The sequence below is a fragment of the Ammospiza nelsoni genome, chromosome 1, assembly GCF_027579445.1.
Source record: "Ammospiza nelsoni isolate bAmmNel1 chromosome 1, bAmmNel1.pri, whole genome shotgun sequence".
NCBI lineage: Eukaryota > Metazoa > Chordata > Aves > Passeriformes > Passerellidae > Ammospiza > Ammospiza nelsoni.
The window spans coordinates 18,220,234-18,245,990 of NC_080633.1; the positions used below are offsets into that span (position 1 = coordinate 18,220,234).

A 25,757-nucleotide genomic window follows, 5' to 3' on the forward strand; every position below is an offset into this window, starting at 1 on the left:
TATGAAATAAAATACAGTTAAAGCTTATATTTGAGTTCATGAGTTTCTTTTCTGTGAAGCTACAGGACTCCCTCTCTGTAGGCATGATCTCTTACAAATTTCTGCACTGAAATATCTTACTGGCATTTGGCAATACCTAAGTCCAGCTGAAGAGAAGTATTTACTGAAGAGAAAATCTGTATTTGGCTGGTATAGGATACTTGGGCGCTGGAACATTGAAACCTTCCCACAGAACCAAAAACCACTGGCATGAACAAGACACTCCTACTCTCTTCCAACACAGCTATTGTATGTATCCTCTGGAAATTCTGGGTCAAATCTGAAAATTTCTAGTAATAGTAAAGCTGGATGGACTGCAGCAATCAAAACCTGGATGCATTGGGAGCTCTAGACTTTCTTGAAATACAACGGTATATACAATGGTACAACTAAAATGGGGAAAATACCATTAGATTAGTTTCACTCTTTACCCCTAACCGTATCTTTCTAATAAGATGGGTAATCTTTGTTTTTTCCTGCTGCTTTAGCTTGATCTGCCACCCATTGAATCAGTCTCTGTCCCTCATGTTGAAGTCAGCAGCAATGGTAACAAGCAAAAGTGAGAAAAAGCATCCTTGTTTCTTACTTATATTTATGTCAAGTCATTACTTGAGACTTGCATGAGTTTTAAAAGCTAAGGATAATCTTTAAAGTCTCAATGATAACTGTTTATGTTGGGGCTAGGTCTTTCTTCAAAAGCACATTTTAAAATTTTAATTTCTTATAACTAAGATTTCAAGATATTTCCATTTTTAATTTGCTTTTGACAAAATTGTCAAATATAAGACCGCAAGGATGGCAGAGGCCCATATTGTTGTTTTCTGTTTCCCATCCCTCCTTTCCCCCCAGCTATCTAATAAACAGAGCAAACACACATCACCAAATTCTGCCAAAGTTATGCAGACACAAGTTTATAACAGTAACAACTCTTGCAGCATGGAATAAATTCCTCAATATTAAGTTCTTACTTTTCATACCCTCAAGACTTAAGTCTCCTATTTCACCACAGTTTCAACTAGTCTGAGGTCATTGCCATGATCCTTGTGGAATTTCTAGCCTGAAGCTCTCATAATAACTTCTGTTAGTAGTCCCTCCTGAAAATCTGTCCTCCACATTCAGAAAATGTTCTATAAATATACTTAGCTGTCTTAAAGTACTAAGAGAATAAAAAAGTAGATATTTTAATGAATAAAAACAATTACTTATTTAATTTCTTTTTTTGCACAATAGTCTGAAGTGATTTGTTCAAGGTATTAAGTTGTTCGATGACAGTTTCAATAAAAACAGGAACTGTTTCATTTAGATTTCACTGCTATTTCATTCTTCTCTGCAACTTACAGTGACTTGCAATAATTTGCTACTTAATGAAAAAGACAGATGGAAAACTCAGTAGCCACATAAATTTCCTACCAAAATGTTATGAAAAATAAAGGTTAACTGCCACTAAAATACTACCACTTTTCTACAAACAAATGCATTCAACTGGCTAAGAAGAATAAGTAAAAACAAACAAACAAACGGACAACTTTTTTTTACCTAAAGAAAACACAGTATTTTCCCTGTCTGATTCCTGATAAAACCTGTGAAAAAGCATCTTCAAAGCTGTCAAAAGGCAACTTTGCCTATACAGCTATATCAGCAAGTCCAAATACTGTGAACAGTTACTTCTATCATCTAGAGATTCTGAGAGAACATTTCAGTTTAACCAAGTTCCCCAGGTGGAAATCAATGTTCTGGCAGGATCACTTTTGGACAATAATTGAATTCTGTTGCACAGAATAGCCCAACTGACCAATAAGGAGACTTATTCATACCCTGAACTGACAAAACAATGCCAGCAAAGAACACAAAACCCCTATGATACTGGATGAAAAAATATTCTAAAAATTACAAGCGAACAATTCAGTGAGATGAACAAGAAGTTTCATATAACCACAGTTATTTTTCAGAGGGCCCCCAGAGGCTCTGCCATGCTGCATTTACTGCACTCACATGCACCAGTTTTGCACAATAAAATCAGAGAACTCCACACACACAGGCACAGGACATGCCCATGCAGGATCTGCTTTAGTCCACCAGAAGCTGAGCCCCTGATCTCTGAAGAAGCTCCCAGCCAAAGGTGCCAAGCTGGCCAGTACAGTTTCCAAGGATGTGCCTGCCAAATCTGTGCAGATATGTGAAGCATTTAAGGTCACTGTAGTCAAGTACTTTACAGAGGGGCGCTTTTGTTACTAACTTCTAAATGGGCAAAAGCAAAAAAGACAAGAAAATATCAATTAAATTTCTTGTTCTTCCTCTTCAATAAACGCACAAAAAAAGAGATCCTACCCAACTGTATTTCCTTTGTGTATAAATCAGCTGTATTAAATTCATTATTTAAGTAAAAACTATTTTTATAAACCATGTTTTTTAGTACTAAACGAGGTACAATTGATGTGTTTAAGGGCAGAATGTGACCATTTTAATAATCCATAGCCATGAAGCATTAAAGTAATGCAGGCCATGCATGCCTTTGCAATTTTGTTCCATTTACCAAATGGTCTGTATTTACAGCAAGAAATTCTCTTCAATATTTCTGAAGTTATTTCATTTCTAAAAAGTTCACTACTGTCAGTAGCAAATTGAGGGGTTCAGCCATCAGCATTGAAGAGCACAGTTGGTTAGGGAACCACACCAAAAATTCACCTCTGTGGGCTCTAACAAACAGCTTGACTTTAAATGGAGTCCTCACAAGCTACTTCAGACAAGATCTTGGAACCAAGCCCTTAGTTTGCATGATTAAGAAGAATGCCAAGAGGCCATTCCCTAGACTCACTCCAACTTGTCATTATCTTTCATGTATTGGGGAACCAAAACTGGACACAATGCAACCTCACAAATGGTGAGAAGAGGGGAATAATCACTTCCCTTGACCTGCTGGCTACATTTTCCCCATAGACAGCTATGCAGTGTTCCCTCGCTGCGAGGACATGCTGCCAACACACACTCACCTTGTTGTCATACCCTAAGTCCTTTCTGCAAAGCTGCTACCAAGCCAACCTGTCCTTGCAGGGCTGCTCTGTCCCTGGTGAAAGGCTGCATTTGCCTCTCTGGAGTTTCATGATGCTCCTGCTAGTCCATTTCTCTGGCTCATTGGGTCCCTGTGAAGTGGCCATCATTGGGCACATCAACTGCTCTCCTTGGTGTCAGACTTGACCCCACTGCTGGTTCATTCCATCCCAAAAACAAGGTTTCTGATGTCAAAAGTCACTGGAGAGAGTCCAGCCCTGAGAAGAACAGCTAAAACTCAGCTGCCAGTTACACACCCTGAAGGCCACCCTACCTCCCCCATGTGGCTACAAGGAGGCTATGAGAGATATGAAAGGCCTTGTTAAAGCCAAGATAAACAACATCCACTCTCATACCCACAGATGGTCTATTCATCACAGAAGGTAATTGGGCAAAACAATGGTACAAGCACCTCTCTCCTATGAAACAGACGAGTAGTTAAAAAATATCCAGAAGTGCTCCCATCTTCAGAGCTGCTCAGACCATTGCCCCTATTGTACCAAGAGAACACCCTAATCAGCAGGCTGTCAACAAGCTTCTGATGCAGTGATTATCCTCTTATCCTGCTTGAATTGGGTGCTCTGTAGCCAGAAATGCAGAAAAGAGACAGAGAACAAGAACTTAATACAAGTCCTATATGATACCACAGAGATGACATTATTTCCCTCTGGGAACAGAAACTTGAACTTAGGCCCAGCACAGTAATTATCTGTTAGAATCACTACCTAAATGTATAAACAGTACTGGGACCAATGATTAAATCCAAGAGCTGTCCTCATTCAGGGAGTTGCTGTTAGCCCTGGCAGCAAATCCTAAATACAATGTGCTGTGGGACAGGCTATGCTTCTCTCCTTGGCTGAAGTCTTACACTTCTTACAATGCGTGGAATTGCAATACAGTTTTTTCCTTTGCATAACCATATCAAATGGAAGGCTCTGGTGTTTGTGTGACTTATTGTATTAGAGGTAGACTTACAAATTTTGCCTAACACAAAAATTAGATCAGATTTATCCAAGTGATAGCTCCTGTCCTAGATACACCCCATGGGACTGTTCCATCTGGCCTCCTACCTTTGCTCTGAAGGAAGGAGGCCTGTACACGATACTCCAGCTGCTAAATCTGTCTTCCAGCAGACACCAAATGCTGAAGGCTCAAATTGCTGCTGCTAAATCAGAACATGAAGTGATGGTAGAGCTCAACAAAGACATTACATCTTTTATGAGGGCATAATTTGGGATAAAGAGAAAAGCCGCTACCACCCTGGCATAGCTTTATTCAGTTCATCCAGGTTGCACACTCTCTACCTCTCCTACTATCTTCATCACTTTTCATTCTGATTTTTTCATTTTGCAAGGTTCTGAAATGGGAGTATTTTGTCACTAGGTATTACCCAACACAGTGAGGCACTGGCTTTGCTCAAGCCCTTCAGTATAACTGCAGTGCAAATGAATAATAAAGTTGCATTCAAAAGTCATTTAACAGATGTAGCAGTGACAGACACAGACTTACATAACTAATGTGTTTGTTTTATACACTGTACTTATTATCTTCTATTCCAGTATCACTGCAATGAACCCATTAGATCCATGCTGATACAACCTGCTGCAACAAAATTCAGCTCCAGTGTGACACAGCATCTAAAATATCCTGCATATCAGCTTTTTGGTGGCAGACAGAATGTACCTCTGTTGAGACAGTATGTACTAAATAGTATCTTGCTCCTTGGAAGCATTTTTTTTTCAAGTTCTCCCCACACATTTTATTATAGGAGAAAGAAACTCTTAAGTAAACAGTAATTGTGGGTACAAGTGCTGGGGAGTCACATATTTCACTCTTTCCTATACCTGCCTTTCATATATCTTGTAGAGATAATAAATTAAACAGAAAAAACTCTGATATGTCAATATCATTCATTATATTCTTTTACTCTTTTGCTACAAAACATTTCAGGTAAGAGGTGTGTGTTTTTTTCTTTCCAAGTCCAAAACCTTTAGTTACCATAATTTGAAGAAAAGGAAAAGAAAACAAAGTCTTGGAAAGCTGGAAGGAAAACCTTAGAGTATTATAATTTCCTAGGGTCCCTGTTTCAATTCATTAATTGGAACTAGTTGTTTTAGGCTGTTTTTCCTATAGACCTGTCAGTCTCTGTTAAGCCATCTGACCACAACAGCAAATATTTACATGACCTTTTTGCATGTTGGCTGCTTTGCATACACTATAAAAGGCAAGATAGGGAAAATTCTTTAAGATGTCTGAATACATTAAAGTTATACTCAGCCTTAACTTGAAATGCACTTCCCAGGGAGTTCCTCTCCCATGAACTAAACTGAAGTTCTTGCTGACTTCATTAGGCTTAAATCATGCCCTAAGGAATCAGAGGGCAGTGCCACTACTAGCAAATCACAGGTTTCTCATATGAAGTCTATGGCCATTCACACATCTTCTGTCTGATTTTACAGGTCAATTTTAATTTCTAGCTCATAAATAGTAAGTACCAATTAATTACCTCCAATATAATATACCAGTCTACCTTTAGCATTTATATTTTTTTCTGTGTATCTTACAGTATTTTGCATACACATGAATAGAGAGTTATTTCCACTGCCAGCTGAAAAGCAATGATCTGTCTCTCTGTAAAGGTTTTGCTATGAGTGAAAATGACACTATGGCACTTTCTTTTTTAACAGTCTGAGAAACATCTGCAAGAAATGCTATAAAAGATTGAGGCATTATGATTATAGCCAGTAATGGCATTTCCATATAAGGTGGCAGCAAACTAATTAATCAGACATGAAAATCTGTGCCTGCCAAAACTTGGGTTTGGGGGCTAATAAATAATAATCAGAATACTCCATGATTGCTTAAGACCCTCCCCATGCCAATCCTTAAGCATTTGTATAATTTTACTCCTTTATGTAATCCCTCCAAATGCAAATAAAATGCAAATGTTGGCAGGCTCAGACATTTCTGAAGAGGCCTTTTCACACCACCTAACATTAGGCACAGGTTTACCAGTAGGGAGCTCAGTCTTCCTTTGCTCCTCATCCATCTGGACTAGAGTGGCTGGGCACCCTGGCTGGGGCACCCAAAAAAAGATGAGCCATAAAGCTTCATCCTCCTCAGTCACTACTCAGACCCAACTCTTTGTTGTGCATCCCACATCCTTCCTTCACCCAGCCCTGCAGGAGCACCAAGAGCAGTGGCTGCAGAGGGAAGGGGTGGTGTCCACACCTGCCCTTCCAGGCTCTGACCCATCACATTGCCTGCCCCGGGCACTCCATCCCCACACAGCCTGCCAGTGCCTGCCCTTATGGATGCTGCCCATTGTTTGGACAGATGTCCCACATGAGAGACCACAGGTGAAGATATTTGTCAGCCTTCATTTCCCCGAGGAGGTACCGGAGCAGGGACAGCAGCGAGCAGCAGCGCGGGCACAGGCGGTGCTGCCGTAACCTCGCTGGATGCCTGTCAGGTTCTGCTTCCTCCAGGCAAATTGCAAGTGAAGTTTGCTGAAAGCTTTTGAGCACTTTCCAGGTTTCAGATGATTCTCACTGACAGTTTTGCTAGATAATTTTTTTCCCACAGTTATCGCACTGGAAAAGCTCCCAGTTTTCAAATACGTATTTTAAAATACATTTAATTTTCTCTTGCACAGTGAATTAATTTATTTTAATATCTTGCTTTGTCTCCAGGCTGCACAATGATGAAGCAAGTGTTGATTTCTACTTTTCTTAGCCAAGAAAGACCTTAATTTCAAAAGCTGTGGCTGAAATTTTAAATGGGCCCACAATAAGAAAACTGTTTTCTAGGTCAACTCCACGTGAGTACCATGTCCTGTCAGATTAGCCTGACTGACAAACCCATGATAGTGAGGTAGCCAAAATGCATTTGTGTTGTTCCTTCTCAGGCTCCATGTTAATTCAGACCACAATTTGAAAACAAACTGACTCATATATAGCTAGTAAAATAGAAACCCACAGAATAATTAGAATTTCAAAAAGAAAACATCAGTTTTTTTAAAATGCATTGAGATATACAACGTAAAATAGAAGTTTCCAAAAGTTGATTATTCTCCTGGCTGAAATTATGTTCACTTAGAATCAAAACATAATTTTTATTTAAATTATATTAAATTAAATTAATAGATATAGAAAGAGAGGTGATGATACACAGATTATTTCAAATCATGACTTGAAGTACGTTCATGACACTTTTAAAACTGAAGTTATAAACAGTTTTCTGTTTTTTAAAAATAAACTTTCCCCTTTTACAGTTGGAAATAAAAAGGACCACAGCATGCAAAGCATCTCAAAAGTAGAATTTCAGAACGTTGCTGATGATGTTGTTAGAACACAGTGGCAGAAGAGATCAAAAAGAACATTATTATAAAAGAAATGCACATAATAGTAACAATAATAATATTATTGTTGAACTATTAATAATGAATAATGAACTATTTTGGAATACTTTTTATCTTTTAAAACAAACTATTTGTTGCTAATTTGTTCCTGGAATTGCTTGAAAAAGGCAGATTGTGGGGTGATGACAATGTATTACCTTCTATTTGTCTAGTATGACGATCCCTTAAGCCATACACATATCTGTGACCACTCCTAAAAACTATCAACTGAAATGCTTCATATTACATTGCCTCCCTGTTGTTTGTTTACTTTTTTCTTTCTCCTGCATTTGGCCTGTTCATGATGGGATAGGCTGGGACCTTGTTTCTGGCACATGAAAGACAGGGGGTTTTGCAGGGTCTGAAATTCTGGCCATTAAATAGTGTATCTTCATGTGGCTGTCCTCCATTAGGGCATGGACAACACATTTCAGTACATGCAAGAGATGCTAACAAAAGGGTTTAAGAATGAACTTCTTAACAATGAACTTAAGGTCCTCCCATCTTAGCAAAGACAGTATCAAACTGTAAAATTTCAGGGCAGCAATGCTAGGCAAGTGTCCAGGACGGTTTCTGGATGAGCAACAAGTGGTTACAGCAGCACTTCTCAGCTGGAGAAGAAATGGCCTGAGAGAAATGACAGGCCAAAGCAATCAGACACGGCCTGAGGGAGGCAAATAGCAATTTGATGTTTGCTGTCACTTCCAACACAAGGACTAAGGGGCATAACCTAGAGCTGATAAATAAATATAAAACAAAGCAACAGGAAAGCAGTGGTTGGGCAGTAAACCAACAGGAACTTGCTGCCTAAGTCACAGATGCACTGTGGAAAATTTACATGGGAATCAAAGGTGGACTGAACAAATACCTGGAGGAGACATCCCTTGGTGGTTATTACACAGGTAGAAACCATAACCAGGAAATCCCTAAGCTGAAAATACCTTGAGGCTGAGAACACTTGGGGGAAGGATCACACATAGACACACAGAGGACAGGGAGTGATTCAGGACAGCCAGCACAGGCAAGTTCTGTCTGACCAAGCCAGGGGCCTTCTGCAGCAGGCTTCCACAGCAGTGGACAAGGGAAGGGCTACAGATGCCCCTTATATGGACTTCTGTAAAGCCCCTGACATTGTCCCCACAACATCCTTCTCTCTAAATTAGATGGATTTGATGTGTGGACTGGTAGACTGACAATTAAGTGGTTGGATGGTTGCATCCAGGGGGTAGTGGTCAATGGCTCAGAGCCCCAATGGACATCAGGGACAATTGTTGTCCCTTGGAGTCTGTACTGGGACCAGTGTAATTTAATATTTTAAAAAATTACATAGATGAAGTGATTAAGTTCACCCTCAGCAAATTTGCAGATGGCACCCAGCTGTTGACAGGCCAAAGGAGCAGGATGCCATCCAGAGGGATGTGGACAAGCTCAAGAAGTGGGCATGTGGAAATCTGATATGGCTTAACAAGAGCAATGCAAGGTGCCCTGAGTCAGAGAAACCCCTGGAATCAACACAAGTTGGGGGATGAAAAGAGCAAGAGCAGCCCTGCCCAGAGGGGCTTGCTGATGGGTGAGGGGCTGGACATGACCCAGCCATGTGCCCTCCCAGCCCAGAGAGCCAAACCTGCACTGGGCTGCATCAAAAGCAGCCTGGGCAGCTGGTAAAGGGAGGGGATTCTGTCCTTCTGCTCTCTTGAGGCACCACCTGCAGTGCTGCCTCCAGCTCTGGGGTCCTCAGCCCACACGGTGGGGCTGGACTATGAGCTCCAAAGGCTCAACCACTTAACATTACATTGAAGCAAATACAAATTTTACAGAAAATCCTGGGGTGAAGTAAGTCATCCTGGGGATGCCCTAGCCAGCAAAGACTTACAGGCAGTATAGTATAGTATAGTATAGTATAGTATAGTAAAAGTAATAGTACATGTATAGTAAACATACATGTGCTCTTAAAAAACATCTCAAAAGCACAAGTCTTATGCAGGTTGAAGTACTGCAAATTTCTTCTCCGAAAGCCCAACATACTGGTGGCCCAGCAGGCTGTGGGAGAGCAGCCATTTGTGAGCTGACATGGACAAGGATCAGCTTCTTGTTTCCAGCCCCACTGCTCTTCACTTTTCAGCTCTGGGAGAGTAAGGGACCCTTTCCAGCCCTGTTTTCTTCACACTTGTTGTGTTTGTCAGATATTATAATACTCTTGACAGAAACTGTCTTAGATTATTGAGGAATGAGTAAACCACCGTGACAAGCTTACAAGCATGGCATGATTTACAGTCCAGCCTTCGATTTATGTCACTCTGTATATTGGGAGAGGAGCCTACAGGAAAGCAGCATTTCAGTTTATTACCTATGAGCAAAACCTGCCTTCCTCAGCAATCCAGAGATGAGTTACATGCCTTCCCACAACGCTTTAACTGCCCTCTGGTGTCTTCCCTCAAAAGAACAGCCTTTACTCCTACTATCCATCAGCTGAGCTGAATCTCTGAGACAAAATTCACCATCATAAAAGGAGCTCTGGCTCACAGCTGGGCTAAATTCAACCCTGAGTTATGGGAAGAATGCAGGAAGCAGAGCTGTCCACCTGTGCTGACACATCTCTCGTGTCACTGTGCAGACGGAAGGGCACTGCCCCAAAGTAAAGGGATCTCCATCAGCATATCCATTGAAATCCTTGGCCTGGAAAGCTACTGCCACACAAATACAAACCTTTTCAGTAAGATGGATTACTAAGACAATAGTATCCCTAGGTTTCTTTCAACTAAATCTGACTTTGAAGATATGACAAAGTGAAAAACCTGTGTCTGCTGTCTGAAAATGAGGGTACAATCTCGCATTAAGTTCATCGCCAAATACTGCGCAGGCTTGGCAGGAAGTATTTGCAGCAGTGGATTTTAACCATTTCTCAGCATTTCATCTCTCTCTCCTTGCATTTCTACCATGCTGTCATCACACTTTCAGATCTTATGAAAATAATTTCACCATTCCCCCAAGTTACTCAGTATCCCCTACTGAGTTAATTTCCAAAGAACAACCTGACATGAAAAATAATGTGCTACAAAGTCTTTACTTTTTCAACCCCAACCTATTTAAGACTGTTTTAAATCCACAAATGGAAAACACAGACTAAACACAGACTGGAGAAGGACTGGAGCAGGCTCTTACCCAGTGATCTTTCCTTTGTTTGGTTTGCTGACCGCACAACGGGAAGACTTGCCCGCGTGCGGCTGCCCCTTGCAAAGGGGGTTGGAGAATCACCTTCAGACATGACCTCTAAGGAATCAGCAGATGCTTCAGAGAGGTGTTCTGTGTGGTCACCCAAATTGGACTGTGGGCTCTGGGACGGTTTCGGGCTTCTTGTCTGCAAAACAGAGTATTTCCTTATTAGTCTACTGAAACCAGTGTGGAAGGAAAAAAAATCAAAGAGAAGAAGGAAGAAGTCCAATTCTTCAAATTCTGGTATGCTGGAGGTCACTTGTAGAGATTATTTAGGAAAAGTGTCCTTGGATATTCCGCTGCAGTTTTTACGGTTGTATATCCACATTGCAAATTTTGTCGCTAACAAGGCCATGAGGATAAGACTTGTGCTGAGGAGACATACAGTAATGCCATTCTCCTTGTCCACACACACACACTCACACACACTCTAATTTTATCAAATCTGCTAAGAAAAATCCTCTGAAAAGCAGTACTGTAAAGGAGTAGTGAAGCTATCAATTTCAGTATCTTCTGCTGTGCCATCTATGCAAGGTCCAGGTCATGCAGCATAGCCAAAATAGTGATCCAACATTTCAAGTTGAAATCATAAACAATTACTTTTTGTTGTTGTTGCACCAGCTTAAATCAGAACTGTCTTCATTAGCTGACCAAATTAATTATGACTTTTACTGCAAAATCATATTAGTAATTGATAAACACAGCTGCTGGGAAAAAACCCAACTCTTCCAGCAGGGGAGAGATATGGTTTCATTTATGCACTTCTACCAAGTCTTCACGGTAGGATCTGCCTAGTAAAAACACATTCAATAGGAAATAAAATGTCCTGAACATATTTTGCAAACTATAAATGACATTAAAGCCCTTTCCACAAAAGGGGTTGCTTTAAGAAGCATAGTCAATATTGTGTAGTGAAACCCTCTCACTCACAACCACATGCACTATTACTCTGGAAGAATAATTTCCTGGTCTCTCTCAATCAAACCATATCACAACAAACGGGAACATACAAAGCAGAAATTCAAAGCAAAGCAAGCTTACTAGGTTCCAAACCCAGTATGTAAATATGAACATTATAGACATCTATAATCAGCACCAGGCACAAGATAGCATTAAAATTATATGTTTTTACCTCCCCTATCATTTAAGGTCAGATGCTATTATGTTAAAAATTGCCTGTATCAAAATCAACTTCAACTCTAGGTTTGAAGCTGCTGTCAAGATCCAAACAAGATTATGCTTCTTTCTGGAAAGCTAAGCTAACTAATCTTGCTGACATCTGTTTCTTTCAGTGGTTTTTCAAGTGAAATGAGCAAAAGTCATTTCAGCATCACATACTATTCCTTATGTGACTTCGAATGTATGAAAAGCTTTAACTTTTATTACATTTTCATTAGCTGGCTGTAGAGGTCTGTTCTTGCCAAGTTGTGCAGTTGCTCACAAATTACAATTATTAGATACACCTCACAAGAAAGTAAATCCTCCAGAACTAGTCACTTTCTAAATTCTAATATTAAAATAGTAGGTACTATCCAATGTCCTACAGTGAAATTGTTCAAGAGCATTGAATATTATGCAGGACTTAAAGCTAAAAACATTTTTTCTAAAGTATGCTTTGAAGTGCCTCTGACATGGTCAGCATTAGTCTGCAGTTGTAAATACAAGGACTTGTGCCAGGAAAGTTACAGAGGTGACAAGTGACCTGCAAACACAGAAAAGAATCTGATAAGATAGTACTTCTTCATCAAACTTTCCAAAATGGCTTGTGAACCATCACTGCTGAAGTATTTTGTTTACACAGGCATATTACGGAAGTATTACCAAGCCAAGACATTACAGCTCTGTAGCTCCTTGTAGTGATTAAAAACTTATCTGTATAAATCCATTCATAGGGAGCTAGAAGGCATATAATTCACCCTTTCTAGAAAACCATGACTAAAAGAAACAAGATAAAAAAAAAATTAAGGCAACAAAATCAATCTACAAAAGAACCTTCGTTTCAGAGTTTGTTGGGAAGGAGATTGCTTTTGTTTCTTAAAGAAAATATATACTGATAAAATAGAAATATGGATCAAGTTTACTTTGCTTTTGCTTATTTTTTTTCTCTTCAATTTATAATAAAATAATCCCCAAATGTCATTTGAGACATGCAGTTGCATGTGTATTGTTCACTGATAATATGAACAGATGTATATTTGAGGAGTAAGGGGACACTTTATTACCAAAATCAACAGGCACGGATTTAGCTGAGCAGTTGCCCAGTGTGTCCTGTGAATGCACAGATGGAGCCAACCCAGCACTGCTGCGTTTCTTTGGTTGTCCCTGGGGAAGTGCTGCAGGACCTAAGACACAGCATCCCAGACCCCCACATATGACATGATGTCATTACTGCAGCTAAATCTGTTGGGTCTAGCTGAGATAATTTTCTCCATAGCAGCCTTCATAGTGCTGTAGATTGTATTGGTGGCTAGAAAGTGTTGATAACACACCATTATTTCTGCTACTGTTGAGCAGGGCATGCACAGCATAAAGGCTCTCTCCAACATTCCCTCACTCACCCAGGAGGCTGTGGGTGGGCAAGATCTTGGCAGAGGATGTAGTCAGAAAGGCTGATCCAAAATGACCAAAGGAATATTTGATACCACTTGATGACTGTTCAGCAGTAAAAGCTAAGAAAAAAGAGGAGGAAAGGGACCATTTTTTACCATATTTGTCATATGGAACAACTGCTACATGTACTGGAGCCTGAAACCTCAATTCCCAGGAAGAGCCTGGACATCATCTGCTGATGGGGAATACAGAATACTTTGTTTACTTTAGCTCCCGCAGGTGACCTTTGCTTTTTCTTTATTAAACTGCATTTATCTGAAGCCATGACATTTTTCCATCTTATTTTATCCCCTGCATCCCCAGCAGAGGAGGGGGGATGGAGTGGCTTGGTGGGTAGCTGGTGTTCAGCCAGGACCAACCCACTACACTCAAAAAGATTGGTTTTGAGCAGCCCTTGTTTCTCACCACCTATGCTGCAGCTTTCTGAGGCAATCCAGAGACACATAATGGATTCTGCTCAGATACAAATCCCAGTCCTCCTCTTAATCCACCAGCTCAAATCCATAGGAGTAATCCACTCTAGTAAGTGGAGCGACACCAACATAAAGCCAATGCAAGCTATAAACGAGATCCACCAAATACACACGTGAAGTTTATGAAAGACTTCAAGTTATTTGTCATGCTAAATTTCTGTAAACATTGCATTCCAGGATTCTGAATTTTAAACAGATTCTAAAAAATTCTCAAGCTCAATAACAACAGTGGGTATTCAAAAGAGATATGAGTGCAGATTTGATAGGAAAGCATTTTTGTTATCGGCAACAAGCACAAGGCTTGATGCTACTTAATAATCAAGTGGATTCCTAGGTATGACTTAGAAAAGCCAACTCATGTGCTGAGGAAGGAGCCAGCAACATTTACAGAGCTATAGCTACAAGTATTTGTAAAGATTTTTGAAGAAAGTGCAGAAACCTTCAGCATGCTCCAACCTTGTAATAATTATTCAGGATGATGATTCTAATATCAAATAAGAAAAATAAGACAAATGTCAAATAAATACTTAATAATAATGCCATATATGTTTTTTCCACTGAATGTTCACTAATATTAAATTGCTTAAAATACCCCAGCAAGTGTCATTTTAAGGACTTTTCAGGAATGAGCACACAGCACAAGCTTTCACAAAATAAATGCTGACCCCAATAGTCAATGTTTCAGGACTCAACAGAGGACCCAACTAGAGTCATAGTCTAGACTGCTGCTATGTGAGTCAGAACGGTGCTGTAGCAAAAAACCCTGAAATACCTAACAGAGAAGAAAACTCAAGATATACCCACTAAGGAACAGCATTATCCAAAATTAAAATGTATAGAGACTCCACAGAGGCAGACAAACTCAAGGAAATGCTGGCACATTCCAAGCCACCTCAGGGATAAATGCCAGAAAACAGAAGAAGGTTCAGAAGAGGCAGCAGGTCTCTCTCCCCCTCTGCCAAGACCAGTTAGGTCACATTTCCTCAGCCAGCCATGGTCTTTCCCCCCAAGATGAATGTTAGGAGGCACTCCCCTGAATGTTTGTGCAATAAGGTTCATCTTTCACCCAGCTGAATTGAGCTGACCCTCCTTAAGGACTTCTCTGATAAAAGATACTCTCTGTGCTAGTTCTGGGTCACAAGATCATCAGAAAAGATATGCCAAAATAGGGATGGACCATTCTGGTGTAAACATACATGTAATTACAGTGTAAACTTACAATCAATTAGTGCGTCTTGATGACTCTTTTACTTAGGATACACTATTTTATTTACAAGGATTTAGACCCTTGTAACCTTTTCAGGGTACATATTTAAGTATAGCACATGGAGCTAGCAATTACAGAAGATCTTTCAACCACTCCTGGAATTTAACAAAGAATTAAAACTGTAGCTGATCATGCCTCATGACAGACATCTGTCTGCTACAGCTTGGCAAAAGAATGCACTTTCAATACATCTGCTTTAGTCCTTTCACTGACTCAGAAAAAATAAAGAAAAAAGTGCAAGGCTCTTTAAGTGCAGTAAAATTGCAAATAATTAAGAATAAAGCCTGAAAGTACCTGATTAATGAAAAGTGAGATACTGCACAGATGCCAATGTAATGGGCAGTCATGGAGTAGCAGAGATTTTCATCAAGTTCTCTGCATGCCTCTGGTCCTCTGCTCACATTTGTCCACACTAATCCTCTCATGCTTTTGTTCTAGCTGGTTTTATGTTTCTGTTATTCATAGTGTTCTTCTATGCTCATTTCCAGTTATTTTTTATACTAATCTATATAACAGAAACCTTTTTTCCCTCTTTTCCTTTCTCCTGCAAATTTGCTTCACACATTTCCACAGACAAAACCTAACTCAGAAAAAAAACCTGCACAACCCAAAGAAAGTTTTAATTTCATCTCTCGATCAATTCCCACTTTTTATTTCTTGTCTCCAGGAACTTCCTTAGCCCTTATCTTGATAGAAGCTTATCTATTCAGGAGATTAATTTTACGTACCTTGAAAGTTGCTAGCACTCCTGGCAACACACAAATGGTAAACAAAGGCACCAAAAAATAAAACAGAGGTAGTAAAATACATCTTTCCAATCACGTACTCTAACAAACATAGAATAGGCAGCTCCCCTTCCCCCACATTGAAGAGTCTTCTTGACATTTCAAATAGAGAGGAAAAATCAGTAGAAAAATGGAAGCCTATTCTTCTTGACCTTCAAGTAAGCTGCTTGTCCTGTGACATGTGCCAAAGGATATGTGACAGACTGCACATAGGCATATAAACAGGCTGTGTTTCATGTATGATGAGTTTATTAACCCTGAAGTATTACCACAGCATGTGAATTCTTACTACTGCAACAGTACTTCTTCATCACATTTATGTCACATTATTGTTGTCTGAAGGACAGATCTGCTTTTTCCACAGATACAGAGTCTTTGGGTTTTCATATTAACACACCAACAGGGTTTTACTTGCCTGGACATGCTATTAGTGACACATTATTGTTGAAGAGAGAGCGAATATGACCCATATTTTCTCTTTTTTAAGCATTTCCCATATTTTTCCACAGCACTTTCTCAGAAAAGTTCAATGCTTATACATGGTTGTATAAACTAAAGTTCATATTACCTCTGTGCAACTGATGTATTTGGATACTCTGTCCCACTGGAGGCGGGGAGATAACTCAGCAGCTGAACGCAACATCAAACCACCTCTTGTAACAAACTCACTTCTGTGCTTCTGGTGCTTTTTTCACCATTACAAGATGTAAAAATCTGTGGCATCTTTCTTTGGGATACCCTCAGTGGGAAATGGTACCATGCCAGGAGCAGGCACATGCCCGCATCCGTGTTCTCCAGAGCTGAAGAGAGTGGGAGGCAGCTGCCCACTCGCCCACATACAGATCCTGTAGGTGCTAGTTATGCTCCTCCCTGATGCCTGGTCATGGACTAACACATCTCTAGCATTCATTTCTCTATTTCTTCTCTATTTCAAACCCAAACTTTCCACTATTTTCTGTTGAATCAACAACAACCAGTTACAAAGCCAGTTCTTTCTCACAAGCATCTCAGTTTGGTGGCAATATGGATTTCTATGGTATGAATGGCCAGAATGATTTCCTCTTTGATAAGGAGAAATGCCTGAGCCATGGCTGCCCACCACCCTAGCACTGAAGCAAGGTACTCCACTTGCCTGGAGCCTCCTTGGCTTGGAGGCCTGTTCTGTGCCGGATGCTGCCCAAGCTGCCCCTTCCCTGCCGGGCTGCTCCTGCCCCGGGGGTGCCGAGGGCAGCCTGAGCTCGCCATGCTCACACGGGAGCGATGCCAGCAGGGCATAAGGCACAGAGCCTGATGCCAGCAGGGCACAGAGCCCAATGCCAGCAGGGCACAGGGCACAGAGCCCTCCCCTGACCACCTGCCGTGCGGCCATTGAGCCAAGCAGTGAATTCGGGGAGCTGCAAACGTGAGGTGCTGCCCCAGAGCAGATCTTGGCATGCTCTGAGAAAGGGAGGAAAAAGACCCAGAAGAACTTCTCCAAGTAAGGTAAAAGAAAGCATTCCTCCTCCCTCCCGTGGTGAATGGGAAGGAGGGGAAGATACCTCATCCAACAGCCCTGGTAATGCTCAGTCACAGCCACGCACCACCCATCCTGTGACAGGGTCTGGATGCTCCAACGAGTGGACGTTTTGCTCAATTCAGTGAATTTATTTGAAGGTAAAACTCCTCTCTGCTTATGACAGGATCTTTATCTACTACTCTGTATTCACTGATGCTGATACCAGTTTCTTCCACCTAGAGGGAAAAAAAACCATGTCTAATGATGGGACAGAGTTTATCTGCCATATTTTTAGGTTGTAATGATATTCAAATCATCCTAAAAATCTGCACGTTTTCCCACGAGCCTTGCTAGCTCCTGTTGGTGGCCAGCTGCATGCTCCCTGCTGTGGCAAGCTGCCAAAACTCATTTCTTTTAATCCTGAGTGCTGTGAATCACCGAGCAGGACATCCACAGGCTGCTCCCCCTAGGCAAGACCATGGCTTGCTCTTCAGCTGGTTGATCTCCAGAGTTAGGAAAAAAAAGTTTTTCATGAAACTATTATAAATTACTAACATAAAACATTTTCCATTTTTTTTTTACCTGGAAGCACCTAGATAAATTGAAACTAGTTTTTCAGGAAAGCTGTGTGTCTATAGTAAAGATATTCATTAGGAGCAATAAAAGCTGTGGGTGCTCAGCACTTATGCTGCCAGACCTCTTATTCAGATGTTTAATTGCAGGAACTTGCATTTGAAAATGCTGCCCTAAGGAACTCAACAGCCCGTCTAAGAGCAGCTTAATTGGTCCAGACAAGTCCAGACTGAAATATGCAACATGCTGTGACATCTCTTTGGAATATGTGTAATATCAGAAAACCCCAAGCCATCCACATTAAAGTGTAAAAATATTTTGCAGTAAGTTTCTGTCCAAATCCAAGGTTTTCTTTTTCTACAAACACCTGAGATTTGAGGGTAGAAAGTGAAGTAAAACAACACAGAAAACTATTAGTCACTCACTAATAAAAAGCAAAAGTCATATTTAATGAAAGAAACCCTTAAAATAAAATAATTTATCTCTCTGCTTTATTCTAATCCTTTGTCATGTGAAGAATTTATTCACACATGAGAGTAAAATTAAAAAAGCCACAGGTCACCTCACTATTTTTCCCTGCCAAGGCTTCTATGAGTCCATCAATTTTCCTCAGACCAAAATTTTGTCTTTCACAGTCTCTGTCATATTCTTGCACCACAGCTTCAGTTTATTATTGCTTTGTTTAAATAAGTTATCCATAAAATCCAGCCTGGACATCAGCATTTGTCTTAATTAAGACCTTATGGCAGTTTCAGTTGGAAGCTATTTTTCTTTTCCCTCCTGCAAAACTCTACTGTGAAGTATTCACAACCCAGCACGACCCTTTGTTCCATCCAGGAGATGGCTGCGTTTCATCAGCAGTGGGTGAGGTAACTCCTACCTACACAACCCCCAAAATCGCCATGAGAACTGTGAAGATTAAAAGGGATGATTTAAACAAAAACTGTCATTATGCTGATTAAAGGGGAAAGATCTTTACATGCTTAAAACCACATGCAAAAACTAAGGGGGGGGGGGGGAAGAATATACACCAGATGCCTAAATGTACCTAGGGGATCGTGAGTTCTGATTCAAGATTATTTACCCATCCCTGTTCCTCCCACACGTCCCTGAGGAAAACAGGAGGAGGGTCTGTTTCTGTGCTGTCTGTTTCCCAAAGCAAAAGCACACAGTGCAGCGATCCTGGAAAAGCCTGTTTTTCTGTGTTTCTACAAGCTGAGAAGGCGCTCTACATTAACAGGATATTTTAAAAATCCCCAAAGAAAGGTCCATCGACAGGAGAGCCCACTCCAGGCGGGCGGGGGCGAGGGCAGCAGGCAGGGTGGCTACCGGCCCCAGAGCAGCCGTGGCCCGGGACGGGCAGCGCTGCGAGCCCCAGAGCAGCAATGTCCCAGGACGGGCAGCGCCGCCGGCCCCAGAGCAGCCGTGGCCCAGCCGTGACCCAGGACGGGCAGCACTGCCGGCCCCAGAGCAGCCGTGGCCCGGGACGGGCAGCGCTGCGAGCCCCAGAGCAGCCGTGGCCCAGCCGTGACCCGGGACGGACAGCGCTGCGGCCCCAGAGCAGCCGTGGCCCGGGACGGGCAGCGCTGCGGCCCCAGAGCAGCCGTGGCCCGGGACGGGCAGCGCCGCCGGCCCCAGAGCAGCCGTGGCCCGGGACGGGCAGCGCTGCGGCCCCAGAGCAGCCGTGGCCCGGGACGGACAGCGCTGCGGCCGGCGGCAGCACTCCCACACCATGCACTTATTTTTAGCGTCTACTCGTGGAAGGAAACGTGTTGAAGCACTTACTAGAGCTTGTTGCTCTGGCACCTGGGAGAGTTAGGGGGCTGCCGCAGGAGAGAGGCTGTAGAAGCTTCTGCTGCTCCTCTCCCAACTCATCACCTTGCTCTTCTGCTTCTTTTTCCCTCCCTCGAGGCCACCTTGGTGAGGGAGGAGAAGCCTTCCTACTCTCCACACCTCAGCGTCTCCCACCCTTCCCTGTGGTCCCATGTTTATTTGCCTCCTTAAATCCTGACAGGGGAAACACAAATCAGGTGCAAATGAGCTCTGCCTGCTCCGGGTCCTCCCTGCTGGCTCCCCCCCCCGGTTATCCTGGGGCTTTCACGATTGTGCTCTTGGCTTCCATCGAAACCACGAAGAGACACCTTTAGGTGTGTACCTATAAGGCCTGTACACATCCACTGCCTCCCTGGGGGAAAAAAGGCACCTATTGTAGGCATCCAGTCTGGATGGTGTTACAAGTCATCTAGAAATGGAAGAGAAGCTCAACAGGATGAAAGGTGACATACAGGTGACTTCAGAGATACACTGTGCATATAAGATAATTCTGAGAGTTGTAGGAGTAAGATTTTTTTTGCATGTTCAGTACAAAAATATTTACTGCTCTGCCCACAGAGCTGCCCTTAATTTTGCAGCAAGACTTGTACCACCTAAGCCAGTTCCATGTATGTATGTAAAAGAAATACAAAGCTGGAATTGGGACAGTGTTTAGGAATCACTTACTTATCAAGGATCTCCCATTGAATTTTGGTGGATTTCAGAGCATCTAATACAAGAGTTTCATGTCTATCATGCCATTAAAGGAAAAGTCAGATTTTAAAAAATCATCAGAGGATGCACATGCATCACACTCCCATATGCAATTAATCTATATGCATAATACTTCATTGCTATGAAATACAGAGAGACAAAGCATGCAGATTCGTATTTATTTGAGAATTTTAGTTGTGAAGCAAGACACACACAATTAAAGGGTAACAAACTCAATTCACAGCAGAGTGCAGAAAAAAGAAAGTACAGTACTAACTCTCTGAGAGGATTCAATTTTCATCATGTACCTTTGAATGTCAAGTTCTGAATGAAGAGAGACCAACATGCACTGCAAAACCTGTGGATCAAAGAGAGAAAAGAAGGGGAGGGGGAGAGATAATTGTTAACAGGAAAAGAAAAAGGAGAACAATAGAAATTCAAAAAGAATAATGTGTACATACTAAAGTATATAGAGAAGAGAAGAGAAGAGAAGAGCACTGAAAAACCATGAAGGAAATGCACATGTGGCAGAGAACAATATGCTCTATCAATACTTAATATGCAATATTCTCAGAACTCTTGCTGGAACTCAGTTCAGATGTGCTACATGTGGTTGTATGTCAAAGAAACAAAGAATGTTCTAATATAAGAGTTAATGGCTGAAAGCTGAGCCATATATATATATATATATATATATATATATATATATATAAACAAACCATATATATAAATAATAACTGACAAATAAGAAAACATTTCTTCCTGAGAAATGATACAGCTCTTGGCTGGAATTAGCAGCAGTCATTACACTTTTGTGTTCATTTCACACTTACTACAGGGACATGGAATCCTTCAAGCAGAACTTAGAAATACTGTGTAACTCATGTGTAACCACAAATGAAAAAAGAATAAGAGAAACTACGGTATGAATAGCCTTTGCCAATCACATCTCTCTTTACTATTCTACCTCTGATCTTGAACCCTACAGAATGTGAGAATTTGCTAAAAGGGGTTTAAGGGCCAAAAAATCCCAACCATTTTTTCCTCCAACACATGAACGAGATGCTAATTGGAGGGGAAATTGCCTGCTGCTGTTTGAGTTCACAGAGGTGGATGTCCTCTATTTTCCTTAATCTTCATTTGCCTGTGGGTAAAGGAGATTTTTGTAGAGTGCTCTAAAAAACCTTCTCTAAGCAATCAATTTCTCCTTCATCAGTCAGGCTCCCACAACTGCTGCTTCCCAGTTCAGAACATGCAGCTATTCATACCGTCAAAGAAATGCAACTGCTTTGACAACAAGGACGTCATTGTTAAAGAATCTTATTTAACAAGTAATTATAATGCCAACATCACAATTAAGAGTGTAATTCAAAAAATCTTTTGAATTTTACAAACCCAGAGGATATGAGCATGTGAGAGCTGATTCTGGGGATGAGATAAGCAACTTATAAGTATGCTATGATTTTTCATGCTTTTGTCCGTTGGATACTTTGGAAGGGCAGTACCATTTTATTGTAAAGAGAACAATAGATCATTTTTCTCCCTATGATAACTGCATAATTTAGAATTGTTCAAGTAAAATGTGATTTTTACAAATAAGCTATTTATGCAAACACAGTACAAATTAAATGTAGCCTTCCGGCAACAACTGGAAACATTCCAGTTCCAAACCACAAAGACAAAACAGTCTGTTGCTAATGTCTCTGTAATACTGAAACCGTATTGGAGTTTTTCATGTTTTTATAATGTTGCCACCCCACATATGCAAACCTGAGAAATCCTCCTTTGCTTTTATTAAGCAATTATCTTTAAAAAGAAAAAAAGAGGAAAGCGATTGTATAAGACCCAGTCCCTTCTCAATGCCAAACACACAAGACTTCCAAGGGAAAAAAATCATCCTGCATGTTTGCTTTACATTCAGCCATCATTACACATCAAGGCCACACGTCAGAAGGGACATTACTCTGCCCAATGGCAGCTTTAAAATTGTGCAGCAGTCACCCTTCCTAAAGCCATTGCATAGGATCAACTTGAGCTACTTCTGTTTCCTCAAACCTTGTCACCTCGTGGAGGATTACAATTGTGTCACTTTTCTCTGGACTTTCCTAGTCCCTAAGGAAGTGAAAAATGAATTCTGACTTAAGGGTGGGTAAGGAAATGAGGATGCTTAAAGAAATCTGCAATGCTTCTCACCCTCAATCCAGAGAAATCCCTCTTTCCCTCCCCTCATCACAATACAGTATTTATTTTAAAGAAAGTAGAAAAATGAAGATATGCAGTTAAAATGCATAAAATGAGTCCACCTTAGATCCAGAAATCTCTCCCTGCAGGAATTGATTTGAAATCATATGGATATGCTGCTGGATCAGGAGCTAGTGTTCTCTGAATAAACACAGCCTTGCAGAAAAAAAAGAACCACACACAAATCCAGAACAACAAAGGAGTGCACAGGAGGCTTCTTCTACTCCTGCATAAGGCAGCTGCAGGAGACTAACAAGGCATCCACGGTGTTGTGTAGCAAACTTCAGATCTCCTACAGAAGATCCAGACATGCCAGTGTGGGAGAAATATAATTAAGACCATTACTGCAGCCCACGTAAAGACCTTATTATGAATGAAATTTGAAGACATTTGGGTCTGAATCCAAACCTGAAGCATGGCTTCCTTTGGATCTTTCCAAAATATTTCTTAACTGTCTGCATTTCTGTCCAAACTCAACACCACACTGATGCCTTCATCAGCACTCCACTAACCTCAGGGGTATTTAAAGATGGAAACCAATAATGATCTCTTTTTTCCTTTACTTCTAGATTGTAGAGGAGTATGATTTTTTTCCATCTATCAGCAAGCATATGGTTATATATAGTCCACAATGATGGGAAATGAATCCAAGGAAAGCTTTCCAACTTCCAAATGCAGCAAGGGCTGCGATCTCTCGAATCCAGGGACAGGTTTCTGGGACAATACCCTGTCTTCTGCTTCCCTCACCAACTCAGTCATTGTTCCAGAAAGATGAGACATCAAAACAAATATCCAGCATGAGGAGAGAGGATGTTGGAGCAAATCCCAAAGAAGATTAAAAAACCCTGGACTTGACTTACTAAGAAATAAGGAACTGTAGAGTTCAGAACACTCAACTAACGTGCTCTGAGCAACCTCTGCTGGCCAGCAGATAGGATCCCATGCCTTCTCCTAAACAGAGTTGTACAAAGCCTGTGATTTCATTTTCATCTATGAGTGCAGATCCTTAGCTGGCTTGAGGATATTACTTGACCAGCTCAAACAGTGCAAGGAAAACCTGTGAAATGTGGGCCTGTGATATCCCAATGAGATGGAAAAAAGACCAGGATTTCCAGTTTTGGTTAACCGAATACCCTCAAAGCACAGAGACTCCTTTTGAAACTAGTGTTACGTTTTTATGAGTTGTGGAAGCAAATAGTCAGACTACAAGAGGCACCAGTGTTTGCACATATTGGACTGGCATGCAAAGAAACAGATTAATACAGGCAGATGCACACAGAAAAGTAATACATAAAAAAATCAACAAAAGAACATAAGTAGTTTCCCTTGGAAAAAGGTGGAAAATATTAGAGGCCAAGAAGAATAGAAGCTGGGGCTGGAACACAACACACAACCAAGAAACACTTGCAGAGTGTCACTACTGGTATGAGCAGGAAGGGCTGTTCCATTTGAGAAAATTTTGGGAGCCAGACATCATTGTAATGAGAAGAGTACCAGAGACAAGGGAAACAGCTGCAAAACATGTTGCTTTTGAACTTTAAACCTGAATGGAGCAAGTGGTGGCCCTAAAAAAGGATGTAGAAGGCTAAGAGTCACAGGAGGAAAGCAAAATTTTCCAGGAATGTGCTGAATGTCATCAAACGAAGATATAAGGAAAGTCTGGTGAATACCACTTGTAAGGTGGTGCCCAAAGGAATATGCAGCAGCTTGGGGAGGACAAGGATTAATACCCTGAGGCTGACTGCATTAGTCATTATCCAAGAGCCCTCAAAACAAGGGTGAACAAACTGCAAGTCTGCCTTGTGGGATCTGCTTGCTAAGCAGATCAAAGGAACGTATTCACCATTTAAAGCAGGATCAGACCTGTTGAGCACTGAAATTCTAAGTCTCCAGAGGAAAACACAGATGCTTGAGACATTTGTGTTGATGATTTAGTAGGAGACATCTGTCCCCCTGAGTCAGTCTAAAATAATGTCACAGAAGGGTGTCAGGAGCACAATGTGCTCCCTCCACAGGAATGCAGCACTGCTGTTCTGGCTGGCAGTGACATACAAGCTGAAATGCCTTTTCACTGGCAGTACTGCAAAAGAGGAGCATTTTAAGTTTTCCCTTTTTTTTTTTGGTCTGTGTAATATGCCCTTGATATATGCTTCTAATGGATTTCAAAAGGGAAGTCCTTACAAAAGCAGAATACATTAAGCACATTGCATTTATCATGGGTCACCCAGGAAGATGACACTGTTGTTGAGAAAAAAAGCAGCTAAAATCAGAGAAATGCAGGAGTACAGAATGAAGCAAAGGGGGGCTAAGCCAGAACCCCAGGACATTAGGATGACAATTCGTGTTCCTTAGGTTTACAGTCTCTGGGTGAAATCCTGCAGAGACATGCAATCAGCTGAAGCTGCAGGGAAATGATAATGAGAACACAAAGGGCTTGAGATGAGTATGTAGATGATGATATACAACTAAATGAGTGCTGACTCATAAGTCCTCTAAAACAGCTTGAAACTGAAGGAAGGAAATGAGGATCAACTGCCTATTTCCTGTGCACAATGGTTTTGTGGGGAGGATGCAAGAAAATGGTGTTTCTCAACAATGCTGGGATGGGAAAAAGTGAGGATAGTAACTCAGCTGGGATCAGGCCCAAGAGGTTCTTCCAACAGAAATGTTAAGCACACAAGTATCTGCCAAAGATGGGAAAGGGTGAAGTCTTGAATCACACGAAAACACAATCAATGTACAGGATCAAGTGCAGGCATCTACATGACAGCACTCAAACAACTGCAGGGGTGAGGGGCGACACAGGTGGTGATGGCCAATGACAAATGGTGCTACAGGAGGCATGGAAACAAAAACCCTGAAATTCAAACCAGGAATGTATGCAGATAGATAGCAAAGGAAGAGGTCTGCACAAAACATTATGACTTCTTATGTTTCAAGATTTACATTTTCCAGGACACTACATCTACATATCCCTCAAGCTGCACACACTCTTTAGCTCAAACTCATTGAACATTACAGCTGAAAATGACATATGTTAACCAGGCAAACTATTTTGGTTTTGATTTCCAAACAACAACAACAAAAA

General features: G+C 41.2%; 1 protein-coding gene across 10 annotated transcripts in view; it reads right to left on the minus strand.

The window, feature by feature from the left end:
- Positions 1-25,757, minus strand: part of KIAA1217 (KIAA1217 ortholog) — a 355,251-nt gene that overhangs the window by 83,577 nt on the left and 245,917 nt on the right. For all 10 annotated transcript variants that reach the window (XM_059469976.1, XM_059470051.1, XM_059470003.1 and 7 more), the window contains one exon: positions 10,649-10,844. In XM_059469976.1, the coding sequence (XP_059325959.1) occupies positions 10,649-10,844 (196 nt within the window). The remainder of the gene's footprint in view (positions 1-10,648; positions 10,845-25,757) is intronic.